This window comes from Tripterygium wilfordii, chromosome 7, assembly GCF_013401445.1.
Source record: "Tripterygium wilfordii isolate XIE 37 chromosome 7, ASM1340144v1, whole genome shotgun sequence".
Lineage (NCBI taxonomy): Eukaryota > Viridiplantae > Streptophyta > Magnoliopsida > Celastrales > Celastraceae > Tripterygium > Tripterygium wilfordii.
In genome coordinates this window covers 1,801,876-1,818,877 of record NC_052238.1, presented here as the reverse complement: position 1 = coordinate 1,818,877, position 17,002 = coordinate 1,801,876, and the positions used below count along the sequence as shown (strand labels likewise).

The following is a 17,002-nucleotide window of genomic DNA, read 5'->3' as shown; positions in this document are numbered from 1 at the left end:
TCTGACTATTGCCTTTCGCCAAGTTCGGATGAAACAATGAAACAACAGTAGCTGGGAATGCTTTGGGTTGTGAGGCCCATACAGGCCCACCTTCGCCAATTTTTCGGCCCAAACGTAAGATTACCCATTAACTTTTGAAGCTGACCAAACAAAGATATAAGCATGCGGACAAAACCTAAAAGGCTGGATAGAAAACAAGGTAAATTTTATTTTTTAACCGAAAACTACACTACAACTTTGCGTTCAAGTTCGCACACATAAGTTTTTTATCTGACGATATGGTAAATTGGTCTAAAATTCAGCGTATGGTCACAATTGAATGATAATTGAATTCAGGTCCTCCCAAGAGTTCATCCAGCTTGCAGTTCATTCAAAACAAAATCAACATGCATGGCCGTGGCAACTAGAAATTACAGCTATTATGAATCAATTAATGCAAAACTCTGTGAAGGACAAATTGAAATGCGTCAATGGTATACCAGATACATCCAAGCCTGATTCTCAACAACCCAACTCTTATTCACACTAACCATGAAGTCTCAGAATTCTCCTGCCTAAGAAAGGACAACTCCTTCTACCATGCCTTTGATTACATCACCAACTGCCGTTACAGACTCTCTCTTTATATAAACCCCTATGAGCCCTGGCATTTTGAAATAATTAATAAATACACAATCCTTCAGTACTTCAACACACATACACAAAACCCATGTCTCCATTCCAAATCAATGAAGAGATATCTCCAAACGGCGGTGATCATCTCCATCTCAGACTTATCAATAACGGCGGAAATAGTAGATCCACCAAAGACCGTCACAGGAAGGTAAACGGCCGTGATAGGCGTATCAGAGTGTCAGCCATGAGTGCAGCTCGCATCTTCCAGCTCACTCGCGAGCTGGGTAACACCACCAACGGTCAGACTATTGAGTGGCTTCTGCATGCGGCCGAGCCATCAATCATTCAAGCCACTGGGACTGGTGTCATGCCTACCAATACTTCTCCTGCAGTCAACCACCCTACAGGCTTGGTGGATCAACACCAGGGCTTGCTGAAGAATTATTGCGGTGTTTCAGGGGCTGAAGCGTCACTGCCACCTTTGGACCATTTGGTTCCTAACTTTAACCTGGAGTTTTCTGCTAATGAGATCTCCGTGTTACAAGTGCTTACAGGGAATAATAAGCAGGGAGGAGAGAGGGAATTGAAGCAAGAGTACTGAGGGGAAATCTTATATCTGATCTTCTTTGTAATAATGGAAGTCATGTTTTTCTTCTTAATCTATAGGTACTTTACATCTGTTCTTAAGTTGATACAATTACTGGGTACAATGCGAATGCGTTTAAAGCTTTTTTAATATTGAAGTTGGCTGGTTAAACACATGTATCTTGTTTTCGATAGAGTATTGAAGTAGAACTTCAAAAACAAAAACATGCTGAATAACGACAAGGAATCATTACTGTCTACTGGGTATTATTTACTTACTTGGTCATGAAGTTTTGAATACTTTCTGTTACATCTCTGCACGTGCCGCCATTTACGCAGCCTGCTAATTGAGGATATTTTTCCAAGCCATACCAGGCCAAGGCCCAAATAACTGCGATGGGTTCAATACGCCCGTTAACACAACAAAATGTGCGAACAGGCTAGATGAAATGACCAGAGTTACAACAAAAACGGACCCGCGATCAAGTCAAGTGGCTCCAGTCAAGCGCAGCACGAGTTGAGCAGTTCGACATAAACTCTCCAGTCTCAAATCTCAATCTAACGACAATGACTGACATGATAAAAAGGCTACGTAGGACTAGATATTAAAATGTTTAACAATTGAAGGCCACTGAGTTACATACTTAAAATTTCAAAAGGCTTCCTAGCTCTCTTTCTCTCGTAATAAACAATACACACATTTGTGCTATCTCCAAATTAGTCCAAAATGCTCAAAATCACATGCAACAAAAAAAACTGGCATGCACCAACAGAAAGCAATTGACCACAAAAGCGGAAAACTCTAGAGAACAAAAGGCAGACGAATGAAGTGCAACTCGGCAAAGTTTTAGGGAAGTTCTGCAGCAATATAAATATTTTCTTCCTTCTTTTAAAAGAAAGAATGTCAAATGGGGTTTGCATTAATGGGCATGTACAATGGCGACGAAACCATAACATTGCAATGTGGTCGCTGACTTCTTTGTGATGCATGCCCTAAAGAAATTTTCCCTAAAAGAGCTAGGAGCAAGCTACAAGCTGCAAGCCTGCAACTACTTTTGAAGTGTAAGCAATGAAGTTTTTAATACAACAGAACCCATGTAAGCAATGAAGTTCTTAATACAGCAGAACCCATCACTACCAGGATGAAGTCATTGGTACTCATCTGGCGATTCCAAGTGTACGTTCTGAAGCATCCGCCATTTTTTCTTCCTTTTTGTTCCAAATGCAGGCAAATCTGGGGCAAGGTCAAGATGAATCTAATGTATAAATTCATAGTTTTGATCGAGACAAAGTTGAAAATAGGTAGTCCTAGAAGATGATGTCATTTAAAACAATTAAATGAAATCGTATGATACTCAAACATACTGGCAAAAAACTAACATTCACCCGCACTTGCACAGAAGGATGGAGCTTTTTGCAGTTACAAAATAACTCGATTAAGGAGGGCTCAACAGCAAACTCGTTCATATAACATGTAAATCATGATTTCATCGCTAAACGACAAGAAACACAGACTATTGTCAATCGATTCATCATAGCACCAACAGATGACCTATTGTTCACCAAATGCAATGCTCTATCAAACTGTATTCCAGCCCAATCCAATGACAGCAAATTGCAATTATTTGGAAAAGGAGCAGTCGTGCTACTCATACTAAGTGGAAATCAGTAAGAAAACGATATCATATATTTCTCTATTTCTCTGCCCCATAAGAATATGCGTCAGAATATTTTTGATATTAATATGTTGATGCTTACCTCCTTGTGGATATATCGGGTTGTAATGAACCTCCGCCCAAAAGCTTAGAAGAATTACTGCACAGGACAAGTCAGCAACAAAATGACCCACATTCTCTAGTTTGTCATGTATAGCAGTGAAATAAGCAGCATGAGGCTATTCATTTCTGAAATGTCAGCTCGACATGTTAGTTTTGGAACTTTTGACATCAGACTGGCTAGGCCTGTGACCATAACATGCTTGCTATCATGTTTTAGAGCTCTCACATAATCACACCCTCTCCTTTTAAGGCTACAGAGACACACCACTCTATGAAAGTAATGGGTTACAAAATGTCTCATGACAAAGTATCTTTAAAGAGGGACTCATACTAAGCATTTCAATGTCGATGTGTGTGTGTGTGGGTGTGGGTGTGGGTGTGGGGAGGTGTGTGTACATAAACAAAAATCAAAATAACCAAGCAAAGTTTATTTAGTCATATATTAATGACTCTATAAAGCATACCTCGTTTTGATCTTTGAACATTTGGAAGAATCTCGATGTAGCAAGTGTCCTTGAAAGATGTTATGACGAATATTTTAACACCATACTGCAACCAATAATTAACACGTGTCAGAAAGCAGAGGAGGTGATCTATGTGCAAACAGAGAAAAGACATACAACCAGCCTCAGGTAATGATTCGAAGATCTTGTGTTTAAGGGAGAGTGACAATAATAAAGAACACACATATCCATGTCAATCAAAAAATATCACACAACTGGCCCATTTGGAAAAGATACAGTGTCTTAAAGGAAAACTTATATTTGCCTTACACTAGACCATATTGCATGTTCAGTTGAAGTGACTATATATGGATGATCTTAAGATCCTCTTCGACTAGCTGTTTATCAGACCCCAAGGTACTTGAAGTCAGTCCCAATGAAGGGAATCCTATTTTTGAAGCACGGGGATATAAAAAATTGAAACCTTTTATGCACATTGAGCAAATTGAGTGGATGGTTCCCCGCATTCACCCCTACAGTTTTTTAGCTTGTCATAGCAAAATCCACAAGCTCCTTTACTGAAAGTGACTATTACAATCAAAAGAGGATGCACATTTGAAAATGGATCAACAGTATATGTTTGCTATCCTTGCATCTGGAGAAACCATTTCCAATATCCACTTTGCACCACTAATCCACTATAAAAAGAAATAAAATAGAGTACCAATGTGCTGAAAGTTAGCATACTTATAGGAGTTATCAATGGTAGCAATAGTTTCAGTCACATCAAAAAAACAAAATCAAAGCAACAGAAGCCTACCGAATCTGCAGCAGCCCGCAAAGTGACATGATCACCCCATTCACCATTCCTGTTATTGTCTCCATCAGGACAAAAGGAAGGTCAAGATTTACCCAAAAGAATAATGATCAAGTCAACAAAAGTAACAGACATATACTTTGACATCTTTTCCAAATAGTCACCATAAGCCATTGGAACATATCCCTCGTATATCTCCGGATAAGACTTAAGCTGATCATCCGAATGTTGCAAAATGAGGAACAAATACATGTTAAGGTTCACAAAGAAATACACCTGAAAATTAACTTAAGGAGATATAGGCTGAACTATAATAGCCAACCTGATTTACAACTTGCTGTCTCACAAACTCATGATGCTCAGCAGTTCGATAAAATTGATCTGAGAGAGCGCGAAACTGCTAACATTATCAACTTAATGAGCAATCAGGTGTATGAATTATACAAAACACCATACTTTCATGACCACCAGTAATTAATCACGGCACCGAGAGTTGACAACCAAATTACCATAAAACAAACAGAATGAGCAATGGAGATCATAAGTGTATTTGTGTTTATGTGTGTGTCTAAGCCATGAAGAACATCTATAAACTTTCAGGTACAACCTTGAACAATAATAGGAGAACAAGTTGTGTGCTATCATGGACATGAAAGGAGGCTACTCTTACATGGGGAGATGCACTGCACCCAAGCACACACTGAGCAATGTAGAATCACAAATATCATACCCAACATGAGGCATCTGCAAGATCCATTTTGATGATATTCATGTGAATTGTGAATAATTCTATCGGTTGATATACCGATATCAATTTTCAGATAACACCTTAAGTGTACTTTACAAAAGAGCCATAAGTATATCAACCCTAATTTACCCCATAGACCATACTTGATAGGGAACAAAAAGTGACGCATAACAACTAAACTTCTAATCTGTTAGTTTACATTACATGGAGAGAGGAGAAAAATCCATCATTAACACGGCATATTCGTAAGAAGGGCAATGATAATTTTCTTTTGTGAGGTGGAAACTGATATTCTAAATTATATATCAAAATATCACGGCAGAAAAGGGAGTGAAACACCAATTCTGAAAAGTGATACGACAATCAACTAAGCGATGAACAAGGCAAGTAGAGAGAAGAAGGCGGAGCAAAAACTAATACAATGTTCACTCATATGGTGCAGAGGAAGGCTTTATTAATCCATGACACTATGCCCATGTGACGCTATGAAAACTAAGGGATGGAAAATAACTTAATTGAGCCAGAAATAACTAACCTGACAATTACCATCACCATCAACTTTACGCTCAACCAAATCATACACCTGCAGTCTACAGAAGAAAAGGCATACGACCAATGATATTTCACACCCTTAATGGATATAGAAAGATTTGCTACAAGACATAAGAACAGGTACAGCTGAAAAATGAAAGACGAAGATGGACAAGGGAAAAGAAAGAGAAGAAGAACCCATTCACATAAGTCATATAAAAGAATACAGACAAGTTACCTGTCCAATAACCTTTGATGATCTAATGTGGCTTCGTCAATGGAGGGTATTTCTCCATTTATTCTAGGAACATGCTGCACCAAACCAGCAACAAATACTAAATTTATTGCAGGCACTTTTGAGGATGTCAAATGCAAGTGGCCAAAGCAATATGGCCAGATAGAAATCAGAATGATGTGTAAATATTATCTCTAATCACTCATTTAGTTATCAGTTAGTAAATGAAATATTGTATTCATCATTAATGACATTAACTTACAAGAGACCCAAAATACTTATCAACCAGCCTACATTAGTATGCACGTGAATCAAAATTTTCCATTATCATTTTGTTGAGAGAACTTTAGAGAGAGAGAGAGAGAGAGAAACTCCATCAAATTCATTCACAGTAGAAATTTCAAAAATCATTTCAGGTTGGTGGTACAGATGGCAGTAACCTTAGCATGATATCCAAAATTCAAGAAGACACCCAGGCATGGTAATTAAACTTGCAATGAACTCAAGGAATAAAATTAAAACCAGTAGACCTAAAACTACAGAACATGCTGTATGTCCCAAAAAATTCATCAGAGATTAGAGGCTATCTTTATGCTACTGCACTTACTGGAACAGGGACCATCTGATTCAACCATTTTTCCACTTCGCCATCAAAAGCATACTCATCTGCCAATTCCAGTGGATAAGACCACTCCTCCCCACTGTATGCCATTTCTGGAGGGCTAGAACACGAACTAGGAGGTTCCATTTCATCTATCTCTTCCTCTTGGCCCTCCTGACCTACAAATTGCAAATGATATTCCCCCACCTCACAACCCAAATGTTCGTACCTGTCTAAAAAAGCAAACATCTAGATTGCCATTTGTAAAGGAAAAAAACCAACCAGAAGTATAGCTTCCAATGGATTGCTCCAGCCAATCTTGTTGGAATGCACATGCTTCTGAATGCTCTTCTCCTTCATGTGAAGATTGAGGAAGGTCTGAAATGGCAAGCTGTGCTTGAAGAGCATGTGCAATAAGCTCATCACTTTCTACATTGTAAGACTGCAGGTCATACTGATCTTCCTCCAAATATTGTCCAGTATAATAATCAGCATCATCTTGTGTACTAGTGTCACAATACCCGCAATTAGAATATGGATCACTTTCAAACAACTGGAGACCCCACCTAACAACGTCAGGATCTTGCTCATGTGTTATCATTTGCAACGTCGACAACTAAGTCGAAACCAACAGTCTATTTTATTCTAAGCGCATTTGAGCAATAAGAGTGGGATTTTACCTGCAGGAATTTAGAATATTCCACATTAAGAAATGTCTTGTCAAGTCAAAAATAAATCTGGATTCAGAAGAAAATCAATCAGCAAGAGGAGGTGTTGGATTAACCGCTACAACAAAATGGATTTATAACCAACTTCATAATTCGCATCTATTTTGATGCATAAACATATGCATCAACAAAAATGTGGACAAAACTCAATAAATTTGAGCAATATAAATTGAAGAAATGAGTAACTGAGCTTCTTAAGGAGGAAACTCAGGAAGCGGCGGGGTCAGGGACATGCAAAATGTACACAAACCTTACCCTACATAATATGTGGAGAGGTTGTTTCTAGGAATTGAACATGTGGCCTCTAGGTTGCACCACTACAACTCTACCGAGCCACATGCTCACCTTTAGGAAAGCTACATAATATGATGATAATAAATCAGAAGAACTTTAAGATCCATATGGTACAAGAAACTTAATATAATTAAACTCAGGCAACAGATTTGCAAAAACCTATTATAGATTATTCGAGCCTTTAACAAGCCTACTTCAGTCACATATGCTCCCCAGACGCAGCTTACAAATGCACACCTATGCAGTTACAGAAGTTCATCAATATCTAGTGCAGATCAATAGATCTTAAAAATCGTCTCAACTGGAACTATTTCTCTCTGCAATTTAAGCAATAGCAAATCGAAACGGAGTCCATCTTCAATCTCACACTTAGAAACTACATAAATAATAGAAATGAGCTATGAAAGCAAAAATCAGACAACGCGGGAGAAAACAGAAGATGGAAACAAATTTCTACTACACATCAGTACAACAATAAAAATTAAATTTAAGGAAATATCCAGAGTAGTCCTCTCTAAGCTCAACAACACGGCATTGCCAAAGGAGAAATCATTTCGGTGTGGAATAGCATTTCAAGTAACAACTACACACATTTTCTTTTTCACTATTCCAGTATTTGGCTAGATTTTCTCGGTAACGAAACAGAACCGTAAAAAAATCTCAAAAAGATAAAGGAAAATGGAAAAACATTCTTGAGAAGAATATATTCGCAATCGCAAATATAAATCAAATCAGATCTCCTGTTGGCATTTAAAATGAAATCAAAAAGAAGAACACAAAATGATCGAAACACACCTTGCGTTCAAAGCAGGCGAAATTGAAAACAGTAACAGAGAATTCATTTTATAAGGAACTGATGATTATTGATGAAGCGCGCTCGAGACGCCACAGAATGAGAAGATGCGAATGCTTACTTAAAAAAGGTTTACTTACAATCTACAGAGGACCACAAATGGTAAGTGACGGAACGTCACGAGGACTACGTTTTTAGCTTTCAGTGATGGAATACAAAGCCGGTTGAAGCATCTTATTCACGGAAAATTTGAGGGAGAGAAACGACGTTAGTTGACGGCGAAAAAATGTACAGAAAATTCGTCCTTCCCTCTCCGCTTCCGTGACTCCGTCCCTACAGTAGTTCCAGGGGCCGTGAGCTCCAGTACAAGACATTCGCTCCGTCAGCACTGAGTAGGTTATTTCTTTCGGTCCTTTTGTTTAGCTGAAACACAATAAGACCCTTGCGCTTTTTATTTTAACTGAGTAGACCCATTAAGATTCAATTTGTACAGGGATACCCCTGCCATTTTATAGATGACCCAATCGACGCTCTGTTAGTATTTTTATCAATGGTCTCGGTAATTCTACCCAAAAATCTAATGCCATAGAAATTGTTTAAATTTTAGAATTATAAAATAGGAATTGTAATAATCTTGACAACAATATTTATTATTAGTTCATCAGTTAAAATTTAAATTTCATGTGGACATATAATTTATTGGATTGTCTCAATTGTATTGACAAAGTTGTAACTGTGGTGAATAAATTATACCTTTCTAGGCCAATATAAATGGAACTAAGAAGGATCGGTCTCACTTTGATTTCTAGGGTACCTACCTAAAATAAGAATTGGTCAACAGATCCGATGATCTTCGTGGTAATGGCCAAGCATACTCCGACAATCAAGTCAGTCTACTATCTCAGGTGGTTTAATTTTGGTAATCAAATATCATCCCTTTACCTTTTCTCTTATTCAGATTTATATAATGTGTTTTTTTATATCATGGATATCTTCCTTGATTTCAAAGATTGATCCACTAATAATCGTTAATACTTAATAGTTGATTTTGTGTCATAAAATCAGGAGGATCGCCCTGGCTGGTCGATCTCACTTATAATAAAATATTCATAGTTGTCTAGTATTATTGGTCCTTCCCTAGTTGATTTTTATAGAGGAGATTTTATTCTTCTACAGTGATCATTTTATATTCGATGCATTACTCATGGATAATGTATTACGACTATCAAAGTTTTATCAATTGATGGTTTAAAGTGCATTTTTCGTATGTCAATGATCATTTTATATTTAATGCATTACTCATGGATAATGTATTATGACTATTAGAGCTTTATCAATTGATGGTTTAAAGTTTCTTTTTGTATGTCATTACATTTTTAATTATTAAAATAATAATCAATATCTTAAATTCTAATATAAGTTTATATTTTACAAATAGATCAGGAGAAATTTAAATATGAAAAGTTAATAATCTAATTAACTAACACAAGTCCGGTGGGTTGTACAAGGCAGACATGACCATCTTCTTCTTCTTTTCCCTTAAGGAAAAGGTAACATGCAACAAAATCTATGAAATTTAATTTAATTGGCAAAATTTATTCAGGGATGTTTATGCAACCAGACAAAATTTGTGAGGCGTAGATGCATATTTACGGAAAACCAAACAACACGTCAGCAAAAAGTCAGGGATTACTTGTAATATTATCTACATTATGTGCACAGAATAGTAATTTTCTTAACACACGCACGCGACGGTTGCGTAGCCGCATATGTACAACGGCCTAAATCCCCTGAGAGGCGCCATCAATAAGCTTCCTCTTACTTCGGCAATTCTCTCTCCCCGCCGTTTCTTCCTCCGAGCAATACACACAACCTCTCTCTCCTATTCTAGACCCTAACCTTCTTCTCAATGTCTCTTCAATCAATCGCACATCGACGCGCTTGTCATTTCGATCCTTTGCAATTACACAACCCATTTCACCTCAAGAACACATGTACTATTCGACTGAATTATAAGGGAGAATAATTTTTTTTTTAGGTTTTTTGTTGTTGGAGATAGCGATGAGCAGCAGAGAGAACGTTAATGCGGATGATCGCGTTTGTTTTCTCTCTGTTTTCGTACTGTTCATGATTGTTCTGAGTTTACCACGGCCGGCTGCGTGTCAAGATGGCAGCAGCTATAGTAACAATCCAGCCGCCGCACAGATCTTCTCGGAATTGTTTTTTAAAAGCATTTCTAATATGACCTCCGTCTTTAAAGATGACATCAAAGAGCAGTTTAGGTTTTGCATAGAGGATGTGTATGTCACTCTTTTATCAGCTTTGTTTTGGTTTGTTGTGTTATGCTTGTTTGTATTTTGGCTGAGCTTTTATCGAATAATTGGAGTCCATTATGGCTTCTTTTGTTTTGGTTGTCAGGGATGCAGATTGGGATGCAGCATTCAATTTCTCCAAAAATACTGCGTTCTTGTCCAATTGCGCCAAAAAGACCAAAGGTAACATGCAATGGCTCGATATCTGCTTCAAAGGCAACAATCAATTACGTCATTGGCCTGGGATTGGGGCATAATACGGATATGCTGTTGGGATCAATTTAAGTGCACAATGGTGTTGAACATTTTAGAACTTACTAGTTCAGAAGTAATCAAGTAAACTATGTAATGAGATCCATATTGACCAAATTGTTGACAGAAATGCATTCTAGTGTGTATTTCTCTTGTTCATGGGTTCTAAAATAAAAGTGGTCAAAAATCATGCTACTTCTGCTAAATTACTTGCTGACTGCACATGAATCATACATCTGATTTTTGTTTTCTGGTGATTCAATAGGAGATATGTCACAGCGTCTGTGCACAGCGGCAGAAATAAAGTTCTACTTCTCTAGTTTCTATGAAAGAGGATCAAAGAGAGCCAATTATTTGAAACCTAACAAGAACTGTAATTTGAGCTCTTGGGTATCTGGATGTGAGCCAGGATGGGCATGCAGTGCTGGTGGTCAGAAAGTAGATCTCAAAAACTCAAAGGATATGCCTATTAGAACTGCTAGTTGTGCACCTTGTTGTGAGGGTTTCTTCTGCCCTCATGGTATTACTTGCATGATCCGTAAGAACTTGAAAACCTGCAAATGATGATATTGTGATTACGAATGACGTTTCATTGTTTAGTATAGTCACTTGCTGAATAGCCTTTTTGTAATTATGGATTGGTTTTTCAATTGGGAGTATTGTACCATTCCTATGAGCTCTTTTGAATTTTGAATCATGCTATGCAGTCTGACCAAATGTAGGATTGGTTGTCAAATGGTCGTACTTGGTTACAAAAGTTTCTGATGTTGTTTCCTTTTTCTGTCATCTCTAAGAAATATTTTGGACTCAAATCCTAACAATCTCTTCTTTTCTTTTCTTTTTTAATGCATGAAGCTTGCCCATTGGGTGCTTTCTGCCCACTTGCAAAACTAAATAAAACAACAGGCATATGTGACCCGTAAGTTTATTATTTTTCCGATATTCCTTGTTCATCTGTAGTTTCTTCTGCTTTAGCTTGCATTAATAATTATCAACAGAAATATCATGCAGATACCATTACCAACTTCCTCCTGGACAGCCAAACCATACCTGTGGGGGAGCTGATGTTTGGGCTGATATAGAGAGTAGTAGTGAATTATTCTGTTCAGCTGGATCATATTGTCCATCTACAGTCCAGAAAATTCCTTGCAGTAGTGGGTATTGAGAACTATCCCGGAACTTCCTGCTGTTGTCTATAGCATTGCAAGGCACTATTTCGTTTGTGTTTTAAATTTAGCTATCAATAGCTCAGCTTAGTTATATATAAAGTTTTTTAACTCTAAAAAATGTTGTGGTCATCTTTTTCTCTCTTCTTTGTCACTAATAACTTTTGTTTTCATTTATAATATTTCAGGCATTTTTGCAGGACAGGTTCTATTTCTCAACAAAGTAAGTTTCACAGCCTCTTTAAATGAATTTAGGACAATGCCACTACGATTTATCTCTTCTTTATAGACCTCAGAGACTGTTTTATTCTTCTAATACAACCTTCACGGCCTTTTTGAAATGAATTTAGGACAATGGAAATCGCGTTTCTAAATGCGTTTTATCTAAGTACTAACAATCACGCATTTAATTAACTTAGGACCATTTTTTTATGTTCTCATGTGCGTGTATATTATTCAAGTTGGGAACATACTTTTGCACTTGGCATGACTACACTTGTCTAGAAAATCTATATGACATTTGAATGTAATTTCCTTTGCCTCGTTGGTTTCAGTATAACATTTACCATTGAACATGCAGGTTGCTTTCGGTTGGCCACATGTGAGCTAAAATCGGAAAATCAGAACATCACTGCATACGGCGTCTTACTTTTTGTGAGTGGATTGCCTTCTAATTCTTGAAATGATGAAAGATTAGGGCCTCTATGATATTTCCATCACAGTGAATTTCTAAGTTCATCCATGCTTACCTGATTTCTTAAGAGCTTTTGGTTGTGAATTATTTATTTTGCTTCAGTATCGTTTGATTTGTGCTCAAGTATATATAGCAAATACAAGTGTTTGATTTTCTTAGCAAAAATTTTTGCTGCTAGAATGCATACAGGTGCCAATATTGCTCCACATTGAACAGGTACTTGGGTTAACCCAGATGGACCTGAACTTGATTGCAATGCATCCATCGCAATGCTTCCAGAATCTTATGTAAAAATAACTTTGCTTATTTTCTTTTTTACGTGTATAATGTAAAGGAAAAAAAATGATGGACACTCTTTTCTGCGGGTGGCAATTCTTGATTAAATCATTTTATCAACCACTCCAATAAACTGGGTTGGCCTCAACAAGTCCATTGTTCTTCTGTATACTCTAAACTTGTAATCATGTGAATACAATATGTCTAACCTGATTTTTATCATTCATTGTAGGCTGGATTAAGTTTTGTGCTTATCATTATATATAACTGCTCTGACCAAGTTCTCGCAACTCGAGAGAGAAGACAAGCGAAAACCAGGGAAAAGGCAGTTCAAAGTGTGAGAGAAACTGCACAAGCTCGTGAGAAGTGGAAATCTGCTAAAGACATTGCTAAGAAGCATGCAATTGGACTACAAACACAGTTATCACGTACATTTTCTCGCAGGAAATCTCAAAGGCAACCGGACCAGCTGAGAGGTCTGGCTCAAGCTAAACCTGGATCAGATGCTGCCTTACCTCCTAATCCATTGGGTTTTACAGGGCAGTCATCTGCTGCAACTAAAGGGAAGAAAAAGGAAAAGAGCAACCTCACACAAATGTTGCATGAAATTGAGAGCGATCCTGAGGGTCATGAAGGGTTCAATCTGGAGATAGGAGATAAAAACTATAAAAAGAATGCACCTAGGGGTAAGCAGTTGCATACTCAAAGCCAAATGTTCAGGTATGCATATGGCCAAATTGAAAGGGAAAAAGCTTTGCAGGAGCAGAATAAAAACTTAACCTTCTCTGGAGTAATCTCAATGGCTAATGATATTGAAATTAGAAAGAGGCTTATGGTTGAGGTTGCTTTCAAGGATTTAACCCTCACTTTGAAAGGGAAGAACAAACATTTGCTAAGATGTGTGACTGGGAAACTGATGCCTGGCCGAGTTTCTGCCGTCATGGGCCCATCTGGGGCTGGTAAAACAACGTTTCTTTCCGCTTTGACTGGAAAAGCAGCTGGATGCACCATGTCCGGTATGGTTCTTGTAAATGGGAAGATGGAACCTATTCAATCCTACAAAAGAATCATTGGTTTTGTCCCCCAAGATGACATTGTGCATGGAAACTTGACAGTGGAGGAGAATCTCTGGTTCAGTGCAAGATGCAGGTATGCCTCACTTTATCAGGCACCACTGATGGTTCAATCATTCTTTTTAGTTACCGCAGTGCACTTTTCTTCATATCTAATCTATCTTCTAGATTCTTTTACTTTTCTCTCATATGCACACATAAGCAAATGTATGTGTGGCACACATAAAAAAAAAAAATATATATATATATATATATATGTACACATATACTAGATCTCCTGAAGTCACAATGTCGAGTTGCGATCCCCCCCCCCCCCCTCTCCCTATCTTTCTTACACATTTCTTATCTGATATCAAATTGTTGCAGACTCGAAGCTGATTTGCCGAAACCGGAAAAGGTTCTGGTTGTTGAAAGAGTCATTGAGTCATTGGGCTTGCAGCCAGTGCGGGATTGTCTTGTCGGGACCATAGAAAAGCGAGGAATCTCAGGAGGTCAGAGAAAACGTGTAAATGTTGGGCTGGAAATGGTCATGGAACCTTCACTTCTGATTTTAGATGAACCCACATCTGGCTTGGATAGTTCATCTTCCCAATTATTATTAAGAGCTCTTCGACGTGAAGCTCTTGAAGGAGTGAACATTTGCATGGTTGTCCACCAACCGAGGTAAAATTACTCTTTAAAATAGTAAGAATCCTCATTTTCTATGATATCTTTTCATTCATCTTTATCTAAATTGTGCATCCCTCCAATTCTATGTAACAAAAGATCTTTAGGCAAACATAATATTATCCACGCCTGCATAAGATTACAATGATCATGAAGTGATAAATTCTTTTTCCTCTCTCAGCTACACTTTGTTCAGGATGTTTGATGATTTAATCCTTCTAGCCAAGGGTGGTCTCACAGTATATCATGGACCTGTGAAAAAAGTCGAAGAGTATTTTACTGGCCTCGGGATTAATGTTCCAGATCGTGTTAATCCACCAGATTATTTCATAGACATTTTGGAAGGAATATTAAAACCAAACACAAGCACGGGCGTTACTTACAAGCAACTTCCAATTAGGTGGATGCTACACAATGGTTATCCAGTTCCCATGGACATGTTACAGAGTGCTGATGGATTGGCAGCATCCGCCAGTGAAAACTCTGCTCATGGAGGAGGTTCAGTTAATGGTGGAGATGGACAGTCTTTTGCTGGAGATTTTTGGCAGGATGTGAAGTGTAATGTTGAGATGAAGAAAGATACTTTACAGCATAATTTCCTAAAATCAGGTGACTTATCTGATCGGAAAGTCCCTGGCGTCTTTCAGCAATACAAATACTTCATTGGAAGGTGAGTTTGGATCTCATCTTTCAGACTGTGCTAAATGATTGTTACTCTCCCAATCACTTTCTAGATGCATTCCCTTCACATGATCAAAAGTTACTTGTATTGGGTAGTATGGATGTATTTGGAAACTGATAAAATTAGGACTCTCTTGGTAAAACTTCATTTTTTGTTGCTGCTCAAGGACTGCCATTTAGTTTGTTTTATTTAAATTATTCAGGCTTGATTTGTTCTGAAACTGTCGTCTCTCCAGGGTTGGTAAACAGCGACTACGAGAAGCAAGGACACAAGCTGTAGATTATTTGATTTTATTGCTGGCTGGAATCTGCTTAGGAACACTGGCTAAAGTGAGCGACGAAACTTTTGGGGCAGTTGGTTATACCTACACTGTCATTGCAGTTTGTAAGTTAAAATCTTCAAAAGTCTCGGATGTTCAATTTGTCATGTGCATTCACTCCCTCGAATCTGCTAATGTATTGTATTGAACGCTTGGTGTGTATATTTCTGCAAGTGCCAAATTCTCACCCGTCCATTTTTTTTTAATTAACTTTCAGCTCTCCTATGCAAGATTGCGGCATTGAGATCATTTTCTATGGACAAGCTACACTACTGGAGAGAAAGTGGTTCTGGGATGAGTTCCATGGCTTACTTCCTTTCAAAAGATACAGTTGACCATTTCAATACAATTATCAAGCCCTTGGTGTATCTCTCGATGTTCTATTTCTTCAATAATCCAAGATCATCAGTCGGAGATAATTATATTGTTTTAGTCTGCCTGGTGTACTGCGTGACAGGAATAGCATACGCATTGGCCCTTTTCTTTGAACCTGGTCCAGCCCAACTGGTGAGCGCTGGAACTACCAATTCAAAAACTCATAAGCCACAGAAAGTTGTTGACTGCATACACACACACATTCACAATACATAACACATTGAGAACTATTCTCTTTTTTAATGCAGTGGTCAGTGCTTCTTCCGGTCGTTTTGACTCTGATAGCCACTCATACCGAAAACAGCAAAATTGTGGAGAATATATCCAACTTGTGCTACACTAAGTGGGCCTTGGAGGCATTTGTTGTATCAAATGCAAAAAGGTTTGCCGAAACTTTTCCTCTCTATGTGCTGCTTTTTCCCAATTTATGTTTACTGAGTTTTGTCATGTTGATTTACTCTATTACTCGCAGATATTCAGGAGTGTGGATCATCACAAGATGCGGTTCGCTTATGACAAATGGATATGATCTGAGTCATTACAGTCGTTCCTTAGTCTTCCTTCTCCTCACTGGTTTAGCCAGTCGTATTGTTGCCTTCATCGTAATGGTGACCTTCCAAAAGAAGTAGATGTAGACTTGCTTTTCTCCATTCTTCTTTTACCATATTTAAAGATCCAACAAAATCCTCGTGCTTCTAGGGTTAACTCATACGGCCTTCAACACAACCATGAAAAAGTCGATATGACATTCAAATATAATAGAGGAGCTCTCAGTCTCAGGAATGACCGTATTCAGATGCATTGAAGTAGACCTGGAAAGGATGGCTGCACAGTTGGTTACGTATGAGGTAGATGTTCTACCGTAGTGCATAGAAGATTTCTTCTTTGACAAAACAATTTTGTGTAGCTCACATGGAGAAATTTAGCCAAAACTGCCTCTTCTTCTCTCTCTCTCTCATTTTTGAAAAAGAAAGCTCAGGGAAATGGCACCAAGACACCCAACTAAAAAAGCAATGTAG

The 17,002-nt window shown here is 37.9% G+C and overlaps 2 protein-coding genes across 8 annotated transcripts; one reads left to right on the top strand and one right to left on the bottom strand.

Annotated features, from left to right (window-relative positions):
• Positions 1–498: 498 nt before the first annotated feature.
• On the bottom strand, positions 499–8,458 carry LOC120002216 (OVARIAN TUMOR DOMAIN-containing deubiquitinating enzyme 12-like). Of its 5 annotated transcripts, XM_038850887.1 has the most exons (13): positions 8,171–8,302; positions 6,636–7,033; positions 6,360–6,532; positions 5,756–5,829; positions 5,522–5,576; positions 4,561–4,635; positions 4,378–4,451; positions 4,242–4,290; positions 3,443–3,527; positions 2,959–3,015; positions 2,298–2,434; positions 1,480–2,262; positions 499–1,133 (listed from the first exon to the last, which is right to left on the bottom strand). In XM_038850887.1, exons 2-11 carry the CDS (start codon positions 6,952–6,954, stop codon positions 2,349–2,351), a joined length of 1,047 nt encoding a protein of 348 aa, XP_038706815.1. In that variant the 5' UTR covers positions 6,955–7,033; positions 8,171–8,302; the 3' UTR covers positions 499–1,133; positions 1,480–2,262; positions 2,298–2,348. The 5 variants fall into 5 exon arrangements, with proteins under 5 accessions (XP_038706815.1, XP_038706813.1, XP_038706810.1 ...); XM_038850885.1 differs by lacking the exon at positions 8,171–8,302 and adding an exon at positions 8,309–8,458 and having other exon boundaries at positions 1,480–2,434; XM_038850882.1 differs by having other exon boundaries at positions 1,480–2,434.
• Positions 8,459–9,928: 1,470 nt separating this feature from the next.
• LOC120003095 (ABC transporter G family member 28-like) lies at positions 9,929–16,925 on the top strand. Of its 3 annotated transcripts, XM_038852004.1 has the most exons (14): positions 9,929–10,468; positions 10,587–10,663; positions 10,998–11,270; positions 11,588–11,651; positions 11,744–11,890; positions 12,087–12,121; positions 12,479–12,552; positions 13,101–14,017; positions 14,308–14,604; positions 14,789–15,277; positions 15,525–15,673; positions 15,826–16,115; positions 16,232–16,365; positions 16,456–16,925. In XM_038852004.1, exons 1-14 carry the CDS (start codon positions 10,230–10,232, stop codon positions 16,610–16,612), a joined length of 3,342 nt encoding a protein of 1,113 aa, XP_038707932.1. In that variant the 5' UTR covers positions 9,929–10,229; the 3' UTR covers positions 16,613–16,925. The 3 variants fall into 3 exon arrangements, with proteins under 3 accessions (XP_038707932.1, XP_038707931.1, XP_038707929.1); XM_038852003.1 differs by having other exon boundaries at positions 10,998–11,252; positions 16,232–16,925; XM_038852001.1 differs by having other exon boundaries at positions 16,232–16,925.
• Positions 16,926–17,002: the final 77 nt, after the last annotated feature.

What these genes read in the sequence shown, in the direction of transcription:
- LOC120002216 (XM_038850885.1), bottom strand. Translation starts at nt 6,954, where the DNA reads ATGATAACACATGAGCAAGATCCTGACGTTGTTAGGTGGGGTCTCCAG. An exon ending in CATTGGAAGCTATACTTCTG is followed by an intron (nt 6,533 to 6,635) that starts GTTGGTTTTTTT and finishes TGCAATTTGTAG; the next exon opens with GTCAGGAGGGCCAAGAGGAA. An exon ending in TATTTGGAAAAGATGTCAAA is followed by an intron (nt 4,291 to 4,377) that starts GTATATGTCTGT and finishes AGACAATAACAG; the next exon opens with GAATGGTGAATGGGGTGATC.
- LOC120003095 (XM_038852001.1), top strand. Translation starts at nt 10,230, where the DNA reads ATGAGCAGCAGAGAGAACGTTAATGCGGATGATCGCGTTTGTTTTCTC. An exon ending in TTGCGCCAAAAAGACCAAAG is followed by an intron (nt 10,664 to 10,997) that starts GTAACATGCAAT and finishes GTGATTCAATAG; the next exon opens with GAGATATGTCACAGCGTCTG. An exon ending in CTACACTGTCATTGCAGTTT is followed by an intron (nt 15,674 to 15,825) that starts GTAAGTTAAAAT and finishes ATTAACTTTCAG; the next exon opens with CTCTCCTATGCAAGATTGCG.